This window comes from Tachypleus tridentatus, chromosome 13, assembly GCF_004210375.1.
Source record: "Tachypleus tridentatus isolate NWPU-2018 chromosome 13, ASM421037v1, whole genome shotgun sequence".
Classification (NCBI taxonomy): domain Eukaryota; kingdom Metazoa; phylum Arthropoda; class Merostomata; order Xiphosura; family Limulidae; genus Tachypleus; species Tachypleus tridentatus.
This window is the reverse complement of record NC_134837.1, coordinates 111,542,394-111,560,086: the sequence shown is the minus strand read 5'-3', so window position 1 is coordinate 111,560,086 and position 17,693 is coordinate 111,542,394. Positions and strand designations below refer to the sequence as shown.

Genomic DNA, 17,693 nt, shown 5'->3' with positions numbered 1-17,693 from the left:
TCTGTAGACACTAACTTCGTTCTTTCAGTCATGATAACTGCATACACCCCAACATTAAGTTCACATGCAAACAGGAAAAAACTAACTAAATGGCATTTCTCTACCTCAATATCACAATAATCAATACACCATTTGAAACAGATATCCACAGAAAAATCACCCATACTAGATTATACATTCCCTGGGACTAGGCACATGAAACAAAACAAAAACTCAACATATTAAAAAATCGAATAAACACAACCACAAAACTATGTTCACCTGATAAAGTTACTGACAAAATCAACAAATAAAACAACACTTCACCAATCTCAACAAATATTGATTTTTTTACACTTGCAAATTTTCTACAATGCAACAACTGCCACGATTTCTATGTTGGAGAAATGAGCAGAAAAATGGAAACTAGATTCAAAGAACACAAAAAAGCACCTTCAGTGTTTTTGAACACTGCAAATCAAATAAACACAACATAACCATAAAGAACTCCCAGATACTAAGTAGAGAAACAAATATAAGTGCAAAATCAAAGAAGCTCTACTTACACAGCAACTAAAACCAAAATTAAACCAATATAAAAGATAACCTTTATACCTATAATAATTAATAATCTAACATCCAATTGCAACGTCCTCTACAATCCCATACTCTTTTATACTTTCGTCCCTAAGACATGTCCATAAACAGTCACTTGCAAACTCTCTCTATTAACCTGAAGTTGTCCAAGGAAGGTCGAAACGTTATTCTCTCCTCATCAATAAAAGTGTTAATACCCATTCTGAGATACGTTTTTATTTCAAGTGGGTTTCTCTTCATCAAGAATTGCTGGATTAGTTTTTTACTTCTTAATGGTTAGACAAATAAAACTTGAATAACTATAAAAGTCTATGGAATATGTTTTGTGATATATTTGTTGAAGATTAGGAATGTCTGGGAAAATAACAATCAAAGATATATGTATATAGATGTGCCTGGTTAATTGTTAGAATATATAATTTTATTAACGCTTTTATGATGGGCTCACTGTAAAATACACGAGGTTGGATACACAACTGCAAACATTACATTTTATACTAGAGCTTTTAGTGCTGTATGTGTTTCTTAACAAAATTTAGTAGATATTTAGTAATGATTCCAATCTTTTGTACTCAAAAATTCCTATTTTTAATGAAATAATTTTGTTAAAGATTTGTTAATAAAAATGTCAAGTCTATTTTGTTAATAGTCTGTGTGCAAAGTGATTTTCTTGTAATGATTAAAAACTATTCTTTGTTCAAAAACCTGACATACTTGTGTGATCCTTAATCTGTTCAGTGCCATAGACGAGATAACTCATCCAAGCCGATAGGTAACACAATGCCACGGACGAGTTAATTCGTGAAATACTTGGTAGTCAACAGGTTAAAACAACCAAAATACATTCCAAACACTTGTTTTTAATAAAATTATATATTTTATCTGTTATTTTTTGTACTATAATTCTTGGAGTTAAGTCAATTTAATTGACTTCATAACCACTACAAAAATTAGGAAATAAATATAAATTATACTTTTTTAGTTCAGGAATGACTACAGGTTATTACATGAAATCAACAATGTTTATTCCAAGTAGCTTAAATTTCATAACATTATATATTTATATATAGTTATTATTTTTATTATGTTGACCTTCCACTCATGCCTGCCTAGCAACACAGAAGTCACATCAACTTTATATCAGATGGTGGTATGCAGTTGCAAATGGAACACTCAAGTCACTAACTTGAGGAAATTTACAGTTACACTAAATAATGACTCCAACACTGAGATTCCAGATGAACACGTATATTTTATTTATTCTTTACTTATAAAAATACAACATATCATATATTTTATTATTTCCTTTAATAATTCTTCCACAATACTCATTATCTGTCATTCTTAGTACATTCTTGATCAACATATGATGAATAATACTTAGACATATTATAATTACTAGTTTCTTTTATGCAGTTTATTCTAATTCCTTAACTACATCAGTTAATTGAGAGAAGTAGTAACTTACATTAAAGATGAGGAAGTGTTCTGGCCTTGGTGTAAAATGAACAACGTCAGCATTTTCAAATTGAAGAAAATCTAATGAATCTTTGTTTCTGGGGAACTCCCACTGCTAAAATAGCATTTACTTTCAGCCCCAAGAGAGACTTATTTTTAGCTCTAACATGGCACCTTATTTGATGTTAAGCTACTTAATTAAAAGTTAAACACATGTCACATGATGATATGGTTTTTACTTAAAGGTGAGATACCTGATCAACAAATTAGTTAAAAGCCTGTCACCTGATGTTACTTAACAGACTACTTAACTAAAAACTAGCACTACCATCAATGTTTTGAGATCAAAAATGAGAGTTTTATTTTGCGTTAAATGCAAAGTAAATTTTCCTTATGATAAATTGTACTTTTTGTTAAAAACCAAGCAAAAAAATGTATAATGTAAGTATGGTACTTTCAGGACACTTTTCTTGGTGTTTTATTGCTGTTCAAGTAAACTTAAAATTATGTTCCCCATTGAATTTAATGTATCAGGAGAAAGCTAGTAACATCAATCATAATATAATATCCTTTACAATTGAACATTACAACCATACAGAACTGATACATGGAAACAGTAAAATATAAAGGTTTAATGTATATTATCAAGAAAGTTGAATTTTGAGAAAACTCTTGTGCAACATACTGATGTAAATGCATTCCCTCAAAAAATATATTTAGTCATATTTGTCAAACAACCCAAAGAGATTAGATGTAAGTTATTAATTAATGTAGGTGCAATGGTGTTTTATATTGGTTTTAGTTGTTGTGTAAGTAGGGGGTTATTTGATTTTTGCCTTTATTTATAATTGTTTTCCTACTCATCCAATCAGATCAGCAGAAATACTTGAGTTTTTTTTTTTTGGTGGAATGACTCCTGTTCCATGAATGTATTCTGAATATCTCCACATAAATTACTGTTATGTATATTTAGGATCATCAGTTAAGTATACCACAGTTATAAACATTTATTATAAAATCTCCTAAACTTAGACATCATTGTGACCTATTCCACAACTACAATTATTCTTTCACAATAGTTCATAAAGTCTGTTGAAAAATAACTGTTTCTATGGGTATGGCTTGTGTATTTGACACTGAATTTGTGTGTACAGTTACAGCCTTCACCATGTGTTGTGTACGTTGGTGTAAGCAAATTACAAAGTAAAAAGTAATGTATTCTAGAATTGTTTTTGGTACAGAATTTATATTTATAAGTAACATTATTTTAATTTAACTTTACATTGATACATACTACTAAAGATATTTGTGCAAAATATATTTTAAAATCTTCTTGTAGGCAGTTATTTGTTGTATTTAAAATCATATTTTAAAATAAACACGTCTCTAGCTGATACTGTCATAAACACTGAAAACATTATATTCCTTAAATCCACAAATTAAATGTTAGTATAAAACAGATTTCTAAATACTTTTTTGTGTCATGTGATATTCTGGATGCTTATTTTGTTTAAATTATTTCTTTGTGATGTCTGAAGACAAAGTCTGTGGTATTTTAAAAAATAGAAATTCAAATTTCCGATATTGGCAAGCTAGAATATAAATTAAGAATAAGTTGACCTTAATCGGCCCTGAAATGGAGGGTAGACAGAGAGCTAGAAAATCTTTTTTTCAATAAAAAACTATCCAGACACTGTATCGAACAATGTAATCCACTTTGCAAATTTCAACTCAGTGAACCTCACACTACAACCCTAAATAAAGGTGTAAACTGTGCAGTAACTCCTTTCACCAAGGCATCAGCATTGTCAACATTAACAAAATGAAAAACATCTGTGTCATGAGTAGTTTAATGTGTAAGCTATATAAAATTGATTCTGTAACAAGATTATAAAAGCTACAGGTGTTCCAAACAATATTAACTGATGAAAAAAATTTCAAAACCTAGACAAACTGTTTGTGTCTTAAAACGTCAAGGCATGAAAATGTACTATGGCAATGTTTAATTAAATTTCATGTTGTATTTATTTATAAATAATTAGTCACAAGGGGAAATACTTATTCTTTACATACATAACATGTACATCTTTATCATTCATATGTTCTTTAAATCACGTTTCTAATGTTAAGAAACAGAAAAGTGTGAAGGTGATGAAAACTTTCAGTACAATACATCTACTTACATAAAAACTTTTATTTATTATTACTGGTCATAAGTTTTGCTTTCCAATAGCCTCTATACTCTCACCAATGTTTTTATGATTAACATGGTTTAGCTGTGCTGTAGCATGTAAATAATCATGCAACAACCCTCTATTAATACTGTGACATACACTTCTTATATATTGGGTTGAGGAATAATTCGTGAGCATTTTTCAAGTTAAAAAAATATATTCATAAATGAAACGCTTTCGAAAATATTTCATGTCATTTGGTAGATAATTTTTTGCTCTAATAGATGGTGTGTTTGATTTTCATATGTCTTTAATTTTTGCTTTCATTTTCAGCTCATTAAATGGAATGTCAAGAGGACAAAATCGAGCATTTTAAACACCATCTGCTTTTCGCATTTAATTTATTGCAATTTCGTTTAAAACAATGCATACTATATACCTAGGTATTACATGAAATAAAGTATCGTAATAAATGTTTTGGGTGTAATGTGTTCATGCATTGAAGTATTGTATAGTCTTGCATGTAATGCTTGAATGAAATTATTTAAAAACACTCACAAATTATTCCTCAACCTAATAGGTTACACTCCCTGAATTATAGTTTACTTTCTTCTCACTTTGTCACTCAAGTGTTTAGACTTATTCTTTTCCATGCTTTGAGTTTTTAAATTTTGCTTAACTTCATTCATAGTTTTGAACGTAAATTTTGGTATTTAACTTTCAAAGTCTAAAAGTAGTTATGTGCAAGTTGAATTTATTTCATGAAAGTTTTTGTTTATCAAGATTTTTCATTGTGAGTTATTTATTTATTTAGATATGAATTTGATTTTTATTGTTATGACTTCTCCAACTGCTACTAGTACCCTAGATAAACCATCTGTTGCTGTAATCACAAGTGGACATTATTGGCAGAGGAGGTTGGGCACTCATTTACAGAAATATTTGGAATCATTCCTGCAGTCTGTGATACTCATTCTTTCTCCCTTTCTGTAGGAATGCTGCACAAAAAGATAAAGACATAGACTGCTTTTATGTTTTGTTCTCATCCTCTGTATTGTATAAACTTTCTTTTGTTACATGATATACATCATTTTCCTGAATAGTTTGTCTTTTCACTTGCATGATATCTTACATACTCACTCTTTGGCCTATCATTGGGATATAAATTCTTCTTTGGATTCTTTACAGTTGGGTTCTTTACCCCAGTTTGGGTTTAAGATTTAGATACTTCATGTACTCATTTTTCCCATCTTTGTTTATCTTTAATCTCCCTTCTGTGTTATCCACCTATCATTCATTTTTTGTTTTATGCTATTTATCATTCCCCTGATGCTTTTAAGAAGTTGGTCATTCAGTATTGTTGTGTACATTTGATTTCCTTAGCTCTGGTGTTGTTGGGCAGAATTAAATATTTACATGGGTGTATTTATTCCTCTCGTCTTCAAGAGATTTACACATTTACATATGACTCTTTTTATTCATTAGTCTATTCTGGAAGCACCTTTTAGTCATTGGAGTCTTGAGTAGAGTTATCTCATCTCTAGTCTTCCTTTTACTCTCTTGCCACTCATGTGTCTCAATCTTCCTTCCCCTGTTCATCTCTCTTCCATTTTGTCCCCTTGTAAGCTCATTTTGCCACAGCTTCTGACTCAAGTTGTCTTATTTTTTGCTGTCAATTCACCTGCTGTAATTAGTTTCTGTGGCAGCCCTAAATGTTTTTCTGAAAGAGAATGTAGTATAAGGAAATGAGGAACAACAGGTGTTATAGATGTTGAAGATTGCTGCTCAGAATCTTCAAGACGTGGTCATTTATCTATGGGCTGTTTTTTCACTATTTTATTTAAGTTTTCATTTGGAGGATCCATAATAAAAAAAGGAATATTTTGGTGCCCACTAACCACACCCACCATGGAACCCTATAAGGGGATACACTACAATGCCGAACAAGGACATTGCAGCAATGTCGGGGTTTTGTGAGCACTATACCCAAACACCAGCATCAGATACAATTCCCACAACACCTGTTGAGAACATTCAACACTGGTACTTAGTTGACCCTAGCCCAAGTGGATTAGCCGACTGACCCAAGGGGGCCACCCAAAGGCCGCTTGTCTACAAGAATTCAAAGCCAAAGAGGGTTGTTAGGGTTGGACCCCTCAACCACTAAGATCTTCTTCTCCCCTTCACGAGTCACCACACGCGGCAAACATATGGGTGGATGTTTAGATCCCAGAGGAGGTAAACTGAAAGAACAGGACCTTCCCTGGGAGGTCCCCTCACCATATACAGGAATCCACACCAAGGGGCATCTACAGAAAAAAATGACATATGTGAACTTGATAATCAGATTAAAAAACCTTATTAATGTTCTTTATTAAAACAAAGGATCTTTAAAATCTATTTCTGTACTGGAGGATTCAAATTAAATTTTGGGGAAGTCAAAAACTTTTCCAATGTAATGAGTATCCCTCAAAATTAGACATTTTGGATTGCAAATGTTTCTTACTAAGTAATTAACAGCAATACTCAAAGCAAGTTTTTTGCTTTATTTCATATGTTTCTAGTTTATCTCAAGCAAAGAAGAATTTAGAAACATCTCCACATTAACTGTAATTTTTTTATTTGTAAATTACTATTCCCTTGTGAGATATGTTTTTCTGTCAAGAACTTTTAATAAAATTATATATATACACACACACACTGACATATAAGAGAGATGTAGTCAATATACAAGAATACTCAAATTACCAAAAATTTTGTATCACATGAAATGGGCAAAAGTTAGTTGTTATGTTAAAAGTGCATTTCTATCATATCTCATGTTTGTAAATACTTCTGTTTGTTTGTAGTTTAAGCACAAAGCTACAAAATGGACCATGTTTCTTGTATTGCAAGTCTGCAGAAATACTGTTGTGTCCCTGGGGAGGCAAACACTACTGTGATACAGTTTATGACCATAAAAAATTGAAGGTTTCTATGTTATGAAATGAGAATAACATAAAGTAAGAGTCAGAATAAATTTCAATGAAACAATTAAAACCATCAATAAACAGAATGGCAAAAGTTATTCAGTATTTGATTAATATTTTAGTTACATATTGTACCACTCTGATAGAATTACTGCTCTACTTTACTCTATCACCTGAAGGAACTATGTTCACTTAGTGAAATGCTGTGATACTGTTTCAATATTTTTATTTATATAACATGGTGTAATATCTCAACTGCTTAAAACATGTATTTATTGACACAAACACCACAACAAACATTTAGGTCTTAGTACTATTGGAGTTTGAATTATTCTAAAAAGTAGTTAAAAATATGACAATACAATAATGCAAAATAGACATCTGATAAATTTATATGTACCATTAACCACTGCAATTTATCAAAACCAGTGAATTTATATTTGTGATGAAATATACAACCCTTATTTGTAAAGTAATACTACATAAATACGTACAAATTATGATCAATCTCATAACACTGATCTTGCGTTTATCGGAGAAATATTTTAAAAATCAACTGACCTGAAGGCAACAGTACAAAAAAGGAAATATGAAACTTGTCGGATTTTCAATTTTTTTCTATAAGTAGGAATAAACATCTACGTTTAAAAATACACAAATCTATGACAAACCAGTAATTAAAAATGTTAGCAGGATTAGTTTTATGTTGGATGCAATGAACTTTCATCAGTGGGTCAGTGTGACGCTTGGTTTTAGGCTAAAGCATTTTGGAGTGAATCTAGGCTTAGGCCACTATTAAGAGGTCACAATATCTATTCGAAGGAACAGAAACAAGTCTATTTTAGACTGCATTTTATTATTACCTTGTACTTTCCGAACTCTGTAATTTCGTTAATTTCCGTTCAGTTGGTCAAACAGGAATATTCCAAACGTATCACATTAAATTTCACTTTGCACATAATAGCGGTAATAAATAACCAATTATTACACGATTGTGTAACCCTACACGATTTTCCAAACACCTAGACCTAGAAATAATTGCCAAGCCACAGAGATAGCTATTAATAATAGTTTTTCTTTGGCAGCAGGCGGCGCTTGCGCTCCTTAGTTCTTCGTATTTTCATACGTTTACGTTTAGCTGAAACTATGGGAAAAGATAGTAGTAGGAGGTGTTGTCACTAAGAGGAAGAACGCAGGCATTCTGTGCGAGAGATGCATATTAAAAGTCGCGATAGCCGTAAAAGACGGTTTTACAAACTTCAAGTGTAGAAGACTAGCACCAGCAAATACTGCACAAGTTTTCCAAAATTTTATCACACTTAACCATGGCACTGATAACACTTGATCGTTGTCAAGATTCTTCTCAGACTACACCCTGCGATGACGATAAGTCTGTAGATGGGGTAAGTAATAACTATAAAAACATAGTGTTTAACATCATACTTAACTTGGAAGAACTTAATCATTTGTTGTTATGATTAGTAAATAAACAAAAGCTCAATGTACGTTTGATAAAATAAGCTCAAGCTGCGAAATAGGTTAGTATTATGATTATATTTCAAAGTTAATTTCAAGCTCTATTATAACAGTATCAGTTATATCTTGGCTCACTCTTAAGTACTTTTTATTCATAATTAACATTAACCTTTGTGTGAATATAATTGTTTCGCTGTCACGTCACCTTGACGTTTATAACCAGAAAATATACTTACAATTGCAGTTTGTAAACTTGTAAATCTACTGTTTGAATTTTAACAACAGAATAGGTTTCTGTAAGATCTAAACATGAAATGTGTTTAATCATAACTATTATCATCATCAGTATATGCAAGTAAAGGATATTAGGAAACTGTCATGATAAAAATAATTTGTGAGCAGTTGTGAAAACCTTCCACAGAAGAGGTAATGGTGTTTGAGAACCTTCTTTGATTATTATTGTACTGTATTATTTTAATGAATTTAATAATTTTGTTGTTTGAATAGAAATTCAAAAATGTCAATGAAAAAAATTTAATATACTCTTATGATGAAGAGTATAGTTGATTATCACATAATTTTCAGGCTTTAAAAATTGGTTATTTACTGTGTATCCAATTTTGACATAAAAAAAATTATGTATAGTAAATAGTAACTCACTTGTTTTGCAAAGTTAAGTCACTACATTATATATTTTCAACAAGACTTAATTATTCTTATTAGAATAGGTTAAGTGAAACAAAATTACAGTTATTTGTACGATAAAGCTAATCTGTGTGTATGGAAAAGCTCTGTTTTTTATAAAATAAAGTATAAAGATAATAGCTAGTTTCATTCTAGATATTCTTTAAACTTCAGGATTTTTGTTTTGCCATACTTTGCCATTGCCACAGAAGATGATGTTGAAGCCTCTTTTTAAATAAGCATTTGTAACAAATCATAAACTGTTTTTTGTTCTATTCTCGTGTGTTTCTCAAGACCTTTCTTTCTGAACCACAGTTATATGCATGGGTGTAGTTTCTTTTTTTTTAATTTCGTGAGGGCTATCTGAGCTAGCCATCCTTAATTTAACAGTATGCATTTATTTAACAATAGGGATTTGAATTCACGACCCTCGGATTATGAGTCAAACACTCCAACCACTTGGCCATGCCTGGGCTGTGTAGCTTTTGAATCAGTCATTAAGTGATATTAAAGTTAACAGGGAAAAATAATAATTTTGACATTTCAATTAACTGGATGAAGAATGGTTTGTCATAATATTACCTTTACTTCAGATGAATTATTAACTTAGGTATAAAAGTATTTATTAAAACCAGAAACTTACATTAAATTGTATTTAATAACAATAATTGAAATGAAACCTTCTGTAAGCTAATTTTGTTTTGTCTTTTACTTTGTGAAGTTTGTACCTAAAGCACATAATGCTGTATTAATTTATTGGTAACAGTGTTAATTCACTAAAAATTGTAATTGATTAAGAGTGAGAATAAATAAAGAAATAATCATTTAGCCACCTACCAAACAATATAAGGTATGTGGTATTGTAGTAGTCTTATAAGAGGTATGGAAAATCATGCCAGTTACTTGTTTAAATTTTACTTGTGATTCATATATTGTGATAGCTCTGCATTATTATTAATTCAAATGTACAATTATCCCTTTTCACTACCCATTGTTTGTGTTTCCTGTCCTTTCATGAATAACTTGAACTAAGGTGTTGAGTAATTCTTTGATATTTTTTCTCTTTTATAACAATTTTGAAAATTATTTAAGTTTATTATGACTTTTAATAGGGTGTTCATAATATTTCATTGTTGTGTTATGCTGTTTTGTAAGTTTTCAGGCTTATTGAAACAATGAAACAATTGTTCTAATTGAAATACCCTTTTCTGAAGACTTATTAAATGTAAAAAAAAGTGGTAAGTTGTATATATGAAGATATAAAAAGTTGAAATTTAATAGGTGAGGATAAAACATTCAGCTCAATAAGTATACCAACCTTCTGAACATATGACAAGAGCTCAATTAGACCTTCTTAAGAAGTAAAATATTTCATAACTTTTTAATAAGTATAGAATTTTCAATGAAATCTTAAAACAATTATCAGTTCAATATTTGTCTTCAAATGAAGTCACAAAATAGCACTTAAAATGTGTGAAGTATATATGCTTAACCCCTTTCATGATTCACTTGAGATAACTCCATGTTTCAAAAAATATTTGCTGAATTTATCATGTTATTATGTATTACAATATGCTATTTAAAAGAAAAATAGAAACCTGCTTTTCTGAGCTTGTTTCTATAAAAATCTGTTACAGAAGAGATTAAAAACCACACTGTTTCATGATACATTTTAGATCGTATATTCTTATATTTATTAGTTTTAAGAATCTAGATGCATGTTTTAAGTAAGATATATTCAGCATTAAACCTCAATGAATCTATGTTGATTAGTTTTTTGTTCATTAATTGATTATTGTGAAACATGAAAGTAATTCAACACTAGCAAAAGATGTGAACATTATGGTTATGTATGACTGGAGCTGTTTTAATCGTTATTGAAACTTTTCAGTTTGATATCTAATGACTTAAAAGTTTTAAATAAAGTTGTTTGACATTGTACACAATTGCATATTTTGTCTGTATACACACACACACATGTATATATAAGCTGTTATTGGTGCCCACTTGTACCTGTTACACATTCATTCATTTTTAGCTGATAAGATTAGATCCAGTTTTTGTGCGATTTAATAGGCACTAATCATACATACCCGTTGATTATTTTATATTTCTAGTTCTGAGTGTAGACCTCTCAGAATCAAAAGACTGAAAACGAATATTAAAACAGAAACATAAAAATTATAAGCATATATATATATGTATCTGTGTGTATTCTGTTCATGTTTACATCGTACATTACCTAATTTGACGATCTACAAGCTCATGTACTGGTTGTATTAACTGTAAAGAAAGCGACCGTGTTTTCATGCCCTAGAATCCCTGTGACATTAAACTCGTTTCCTAAATTAGATGTGAAAGTAGGTTGACTGATAGATTCCGTTCTCACCAACTAATTTTTAACTACTTGTAACTAAGCTAACACTATATCAGGAATCGACAGTGTTTAGAAATGTACTTGTATTCTTTTCCACAAATAATGAAGACTTAACAATCATATATTTGAATCTGCGCAACATTATTGTATTTTCGTCGATGAATGTTGTACTAAAATAGTCAACATTGAGCGTAATGCTAAATTTGCTTTAACTGTTGCTGCGAGATGGCGCTACAGTAAAAATTAAATACGTCTTTATTTCTGGACCTACATTTGTACATTGCTTTCAGTATGGTATCAATTTACAGCTAAATATGGATATAGCTAATCACTAGGGAGAGTTAGATATGGACAATTTGAGGCGTAAGAGCGAGATTTCTATTTAACAAATTTATGTATTTATTTTACAATATTTCTATTACAAGTCTGACAATCGTTTTCATTTTTATTTCATAGACAAACACGTGAAGACAGCTTTTGAAATAATAACACTGCAGTATTATTGTAGGTGTAATCCTTTCTTATAATATGAAATTTAAGTTATATGTGCTTAGGAGTTATTTTTGAACAAAAAGAATCCAGATGTGGTAATTAATCCTGCTTTTATACTGTCCTTCATGGTCTGAGCTATTAAAGTGTATCAGCTATATGTGGCCAATACGCAAAAGAAAGTTATTTTGTCACAACGACTCTGGCACACACATAAGTAGACACATGTATATAAAAGTTTGGCCTTCTTTTTTTGGTAATGTCAGGAGCCCCCTCACCCTCCCAAGGCCTTACTAATTACTACGTTTATCGTATGAGAGCTGCCCAGAAAAACTGAAGTATTAGACGACAGACCTTTTCGGCACTGGATATAGTAGATGCACTTTACTTTGATTGAGAAGTTCTTTTGAATGAAGTAATAATGATATTAGTTTCCTGATAAGGATGGAATAGCTTTCTAGAAGTACTAAAGGATTTGATAACGAGATTAGATTCGTGAGGAGGATAACATAGCTTTCTAGGAAGTATTAAAGGATTTGATAACGAGAGTTGTTTCCTGACGAGCATGACATAGTCAGGGAGTACTAGTGGATTTGAACACGACTATAGGTCAAATCAACAGTAGTTTTTTTCATTCAGGTTTTTCGTAACGGTTGTCAGAGGTAGCTGTGTTCTTAATGTTACTGTCATAAACCAGCTAAACTGGACAGTACTTCGAAGAAGATTTTCAACTTACAACTAATATTGTTTAATAAAATATTTTCATTATTTCCAAATAAAACTACTACATCAATCCTTGTTTTTTTGTTTGGATAAGTTTGGTTTAATAGGAGTAAAACCCAATTTAAACCATAATTATTTATTTTTGTATAAACAAGTATATTATATAAACATGTAGCAAAAGATTTGTGTTTTTACAATAATAAACAATTGTGGTTTAAATGGTGCATTCAGTTTTTAAATTCAGTACCACAAGATATATGAGTAAATCGATTGATTTTGATTTAATCGAGCTTTTTGTTATTTTGACAAAAGTATCTCGTTATTGTGGTACTTAAGTTGCTTATTTGTTATCCAAATGGATCATGGAGTTTATGGATTAAATGAATAAAAGAGAACTAATGCTAAGATAATTGCATTACGCGGTTCGTTTCGTTTAAGACTGTTCAAGTCAATTTTTTAGGTTTGGCAGACTTCTGGTTCATTTTTGTATTGTAATAAAAGGATTGATGTTGTAACTAACATAAGTTTGGATTATAGTGTCATTAACCTTAATTGTAGGAAAATTTTGTGCTCTTAACAAGTAACAAATTTTCCATAAAGTACGTAACTGATCAAATATATATCACAGATTATGTGTACAACATTTGACATTAATCACAAGTAATTCGTAACTAGAAAGAAGATGACATGTTTATACGTTATCAATCATTACATTTTAAAGAGAAGTGTGAGCGAGTATTTAATTTGTTGATTTAAAAGGGAGTTATTTACTAATAAGAATTTACTCTATTTAAATCCTTTATGCACCTGGTATTTGGCAGTTTCAAGTTTAATAACATCTTTTGGCTAAACGGTCAGATCAGAGACCCAAAGATTCAGGCATAATTATCTGTAATTCTAAACTGTTCACCAAGGAAGTGAAACCAGTTTGAAATACGATACACAGCTACTCTTCACCGAATAGGGGAATTGACTGTCACTTTTATAATGCACTAAAAGCTGAAAATCTAGAGCATGTTCAGCAGAGTATTGTGGGCTGGAAGCTTGATTCATTCAATACAAAGACTGACACACTAACCTCTATGTCACGGCTGACCTTGTGTATCTGTATTAGTTTGTACAATATCACCATACGATATTAATATAAGCTTAATGCATTATTGTTTTCGTAATAGAAAGATGCATTAGTTATTTATGTCAGACTTAGTTATTGGAATCTTAGTTGGTTAGAATATTCTCGTACAACTACGCAGAAACTGCGTACAATTAATATAACAAACTATACAGATATGCTATCTATGTCTGTCTACATATGTGTATTTATGCAGACTTAAGAGCATGTTGTTTTCACTCTCGTTTCTGTGTGTGTGTTTACACGCAAACTAACTTGAAAAGTTTCATTTGGTACAAAGTTTGAGTGCCCCCCAAAGACCAGTTAATTAACTTTTGGTGAATGAACGTCAAATGTATCACACTATGATGGAAGCCAATAAGGGTTTTGAAAAACGGTCAAACCAGGGAACAGATTGAAGTAGAAAAAGGATCTTGGCATATAGACCTACATTTTGAGGGTTAAGAAGTTGTTTGTTGTATATTTTAGGCTGGTTACTTCAACTCTCAAAAGCATTGCGGGGCAGGAGGTTGTGCTCTACTAAATACCATTCTAGCTTAGATAGAAATATTTTTGAAACTGTGAACAACAAACACGAACTTGGAAACCACTGAAGTAATGATAAAAGTCTTGAGTTGATCATATAAGATAAACGTGTATAGAATTGTTACTGTCTTGCAGAACTTTACCCGAAAGATAATGCATCCTTTGTTGTCTTCCTCACTGCTTCCTAGGCTTTTCCTATCACGTGATTTGGTACTTCCGGTCTATCATTTGCTTGAATTCCTGTCTTTGTTCAGGGACATGTTATGTCATGTGGGCTTACAAATTATATAAATACTGAATTAAATGTTTTATGAAAGGCGAACTTTACAACGAACTTAAAAATAACACCCGCATTTAGTTAAAACATTATGTTAACCATAATTAATCCCCAAATTCTAAATTTATGATATCCATATACAGTTCAACCCCCCTTTTTTTTAATTAGTAAAGGTACAGCATACTATTAAATTGTAACTAATAATTCCATAAAATATTCGGGATTTTTCAATCACTGCGTTCCATTTAACAACTTTTAATCAGTTTTTTAATCTAGAATTAGTTTCAATAACTTATAAATGAAAGAAATTATTGGGAGAAAAAAATAGGTAACCTAATATTCGGTTTTATGTTACAGTTTTTAAGGTCTGTTTAGGGTGCACAAATCTGGCCTTGTCTAACATTTTTTTCGCACAAAAAAATTTAAAGTGTTTACGAATGTGAAAGAACCTGCACTGATTGTATCATTAAAACTTTCTTGAAAATTCTTATTGAAAAATGTTTTGCACATGCACGCTCTTCAATATTCTTTAATGTTTGATAATAATGTTCTCTGTAGTACAAAACTTGTAGTAATTGTTTAGTACTGTTTGGTATTACTGTAAGCTGTCGTTTGATGTATGTTATTTTTTGTATTGTCATTCTTTGATATTTCTGTATTCCAAGGATAATTACATATAATCATTTGCAAGTATTAGAGCACGGAATAAATGTGCATTTTTATTAGGTAGCCCAAGAAAAAATGAAGTGATGAATAATATATATTTTAGCGTGGTAGTGTTAAAAATTGGTATTTTGGCGTTGTTATTATCATGAAACTAACAAATTTTATTCAAGGTCCCATGTATGGAATCACTATGGTTGATTAGGCATGATAACGTTGATTTAATTGCTAGTTATTCAAGTGACGTATTAGCCTTTGGGAATACAATGTATTATATTTAAGGTAAAGGATATACTGTGCAGACCAGGTACATGTTTTTGTTTTATTAATTATCCGAGGCCCGGCATGGCCTAGCGCGTTAAGGCGTGCGCTTCGTAATCTGAGGGTCGCGGGTTCGCGCCCGAGCCGCGCCAAACATGCTCGCCCTCCCAGCCGTGGGGGCGTTATAATGTGACGGTCAATCCCACTATTCGTTGGTATAAGAGTAGCCCAAGAGTTGGCGGTGGGTGGTGATGACTAGCTGCCTTCCCTGTAGTCTTACACTGCTAAATTAGGGACGGCTAGCACAGATAGCCCTCGAGTAGCTTTGTGCAAAATTCCAAAAAACAAACAAACAAACAAACAATTAATTATCCGTGTAGCTTTATAAACTTCTGATCTATGACAATAACTTTATTAGACCTTTTAAGAAATAAAACTAAAATATTATGTAAATTTTACATGCAGAGACGTTTGAAACTTTAAAATAATCTAAGTTATCAGTTCATATTTTTGTTAGGTCACAACATTAACAACTAATACATCATACGTGAAGCACATTCGCTGCGTTTTTCGAATATTCTGTATAAAATAATTTTAAATCTGTATGATAATCGTCCTCTGTAAAAATGTTATCTTTGATGTCGCACGTTTTACTTCTCAGTGAAGTTGAAGGTTCAAGTCGGTAAATATTAAACAAGGTTAGCGCTTCCACGGGTTTATTAGTGAAACACAAGTCGAGTGTCATGAGTCCCTTGACCCTTCTTTTTTTTTTGGTAAGACAGTGATATGCACAGTCAAATGTTGCCTGTTATGAAAATCTTTATAAATACGTAAGGTGTGTGTAAAGACGTGTATAGTTATACTTACGAGAGGTTACTTGTTATAAAATATATCTCATGTTCGTTGTGTGGTGTTATCTGAGTAGTTTGAGAAGTGTGTAGAAACGTCTATACATAACGTATTATTAAATAACTAAAGGAAATGCCTGTTATGTAAAACTTGAAACTTGTTTATCTTAGGACATACAGAGTACAATATCTATGGTTACAGCGTTTCTCCAGTTAGCCTGACACCATCAGATACAACTATAAAAAGTGAACTGGTCTAGACTAGATGCACTTCCGTAGGGTCCCGGAAAGTGTTAGTTATATTTCTAGAGTAAATGAAACCAAAGTTAAGAGTAACAAATATTTTTATTTCATATATCATGCTATGTTATAATTTAAAGAGTTCATAATTCTTCTTGTGATTCATGAAATGCGCACGTTTTACTAACGTCATGACAGTATAAGTTGCATAGTTAAGCGTCCCTTCTGTGACATTATTTTAGTGTCTACTGACCGACTGACAGGTGACACACTGCTATAGGGGAGTACTTAACACGGGAGGTGGTCTTTTGGGGAAATAAACTTTAATTACAATTGCGCTGTACAACAAAAACAGACGAAGAGATATTATACCGGCTATTGTATAGTGGTGCGGTGGTTAAAACACGTGGCCTCTCAAGAGATGCATGTTATTCGTTGAGCTAAACAAGACTTCAGGACATGAAAATATATTGTAAATGGTCAAATAATTAACGCTATTTTGATTTACATGAGGCGTCTTGATCATAAAGGTTAATGGAAATCAGCCAAATTGATATGTAAATCTGGACATTGTGCCAGAAGAAAAATTGTGGAAAATTCGTTAATCCATAGGTTGCCACACTTCATACATCACTGACGGTCTGTTTATACTAATTATTTACAGAACCGTATTAAATTGATTTATACACAATTTTCAATACTTATACGTGTCTTCTTTTGTTCAACGAGTAATTGTTGAGAGAAACACAATATCTATGTTCAGAAAAAGCTTTTAGAAGGTTCGTTAATCTGAAAGTTGGCAAAGGCAAAACAGTATTGGA

General features: G+C 31.4%; 1 protein-coding gene and 1 long non-coding RNA gene across 3 annotated transcripts in view; one reads left to right on the top strand and one right to left on the bottom strand.

The window, feature by feature from the left end:
• Positions 1-1,811: 1,811 nt before the first annotated feature.
• Positions 1,812-8,212, bottom strand: LOC143238092 (uncharacterized). The gene is made up of 2 exons (XR_013020403.1): positions 8,041-8,212; positions 1,812-6,517 (listed from the first exon to the last, which is right to left on the bottom strand). It is a non-coding gene; the product is annotated as an uncharacterized LOC143238092 (long non-coding RNA).
• Positions 8,213-8,299: 87 nt separating this feature from the next.
• The window catches only part of LOC143238089 (uncharacterized), an 85,068-nt gene continuing 75,674 nt past the window's right edge, over positions 8,300-17,693 (top strand). Inside the window, exon 1 of one of the 2 annotated variants that reach the window (XM_076478033.1) lies at positions 8,300-8,580. In XM_076478033.1, coding sequence (XP_076334148.1) covers positions 8,503-8,580 — 78 coding nt within the window. In that variant the 5' untranslated portion in view covers positions 8,300-8,502. The remainder of the gene's footprint in view (positions 8,581-17,693) is intronic. The other variant, XM_076478034.1, reaches the window with a different exon arrangement.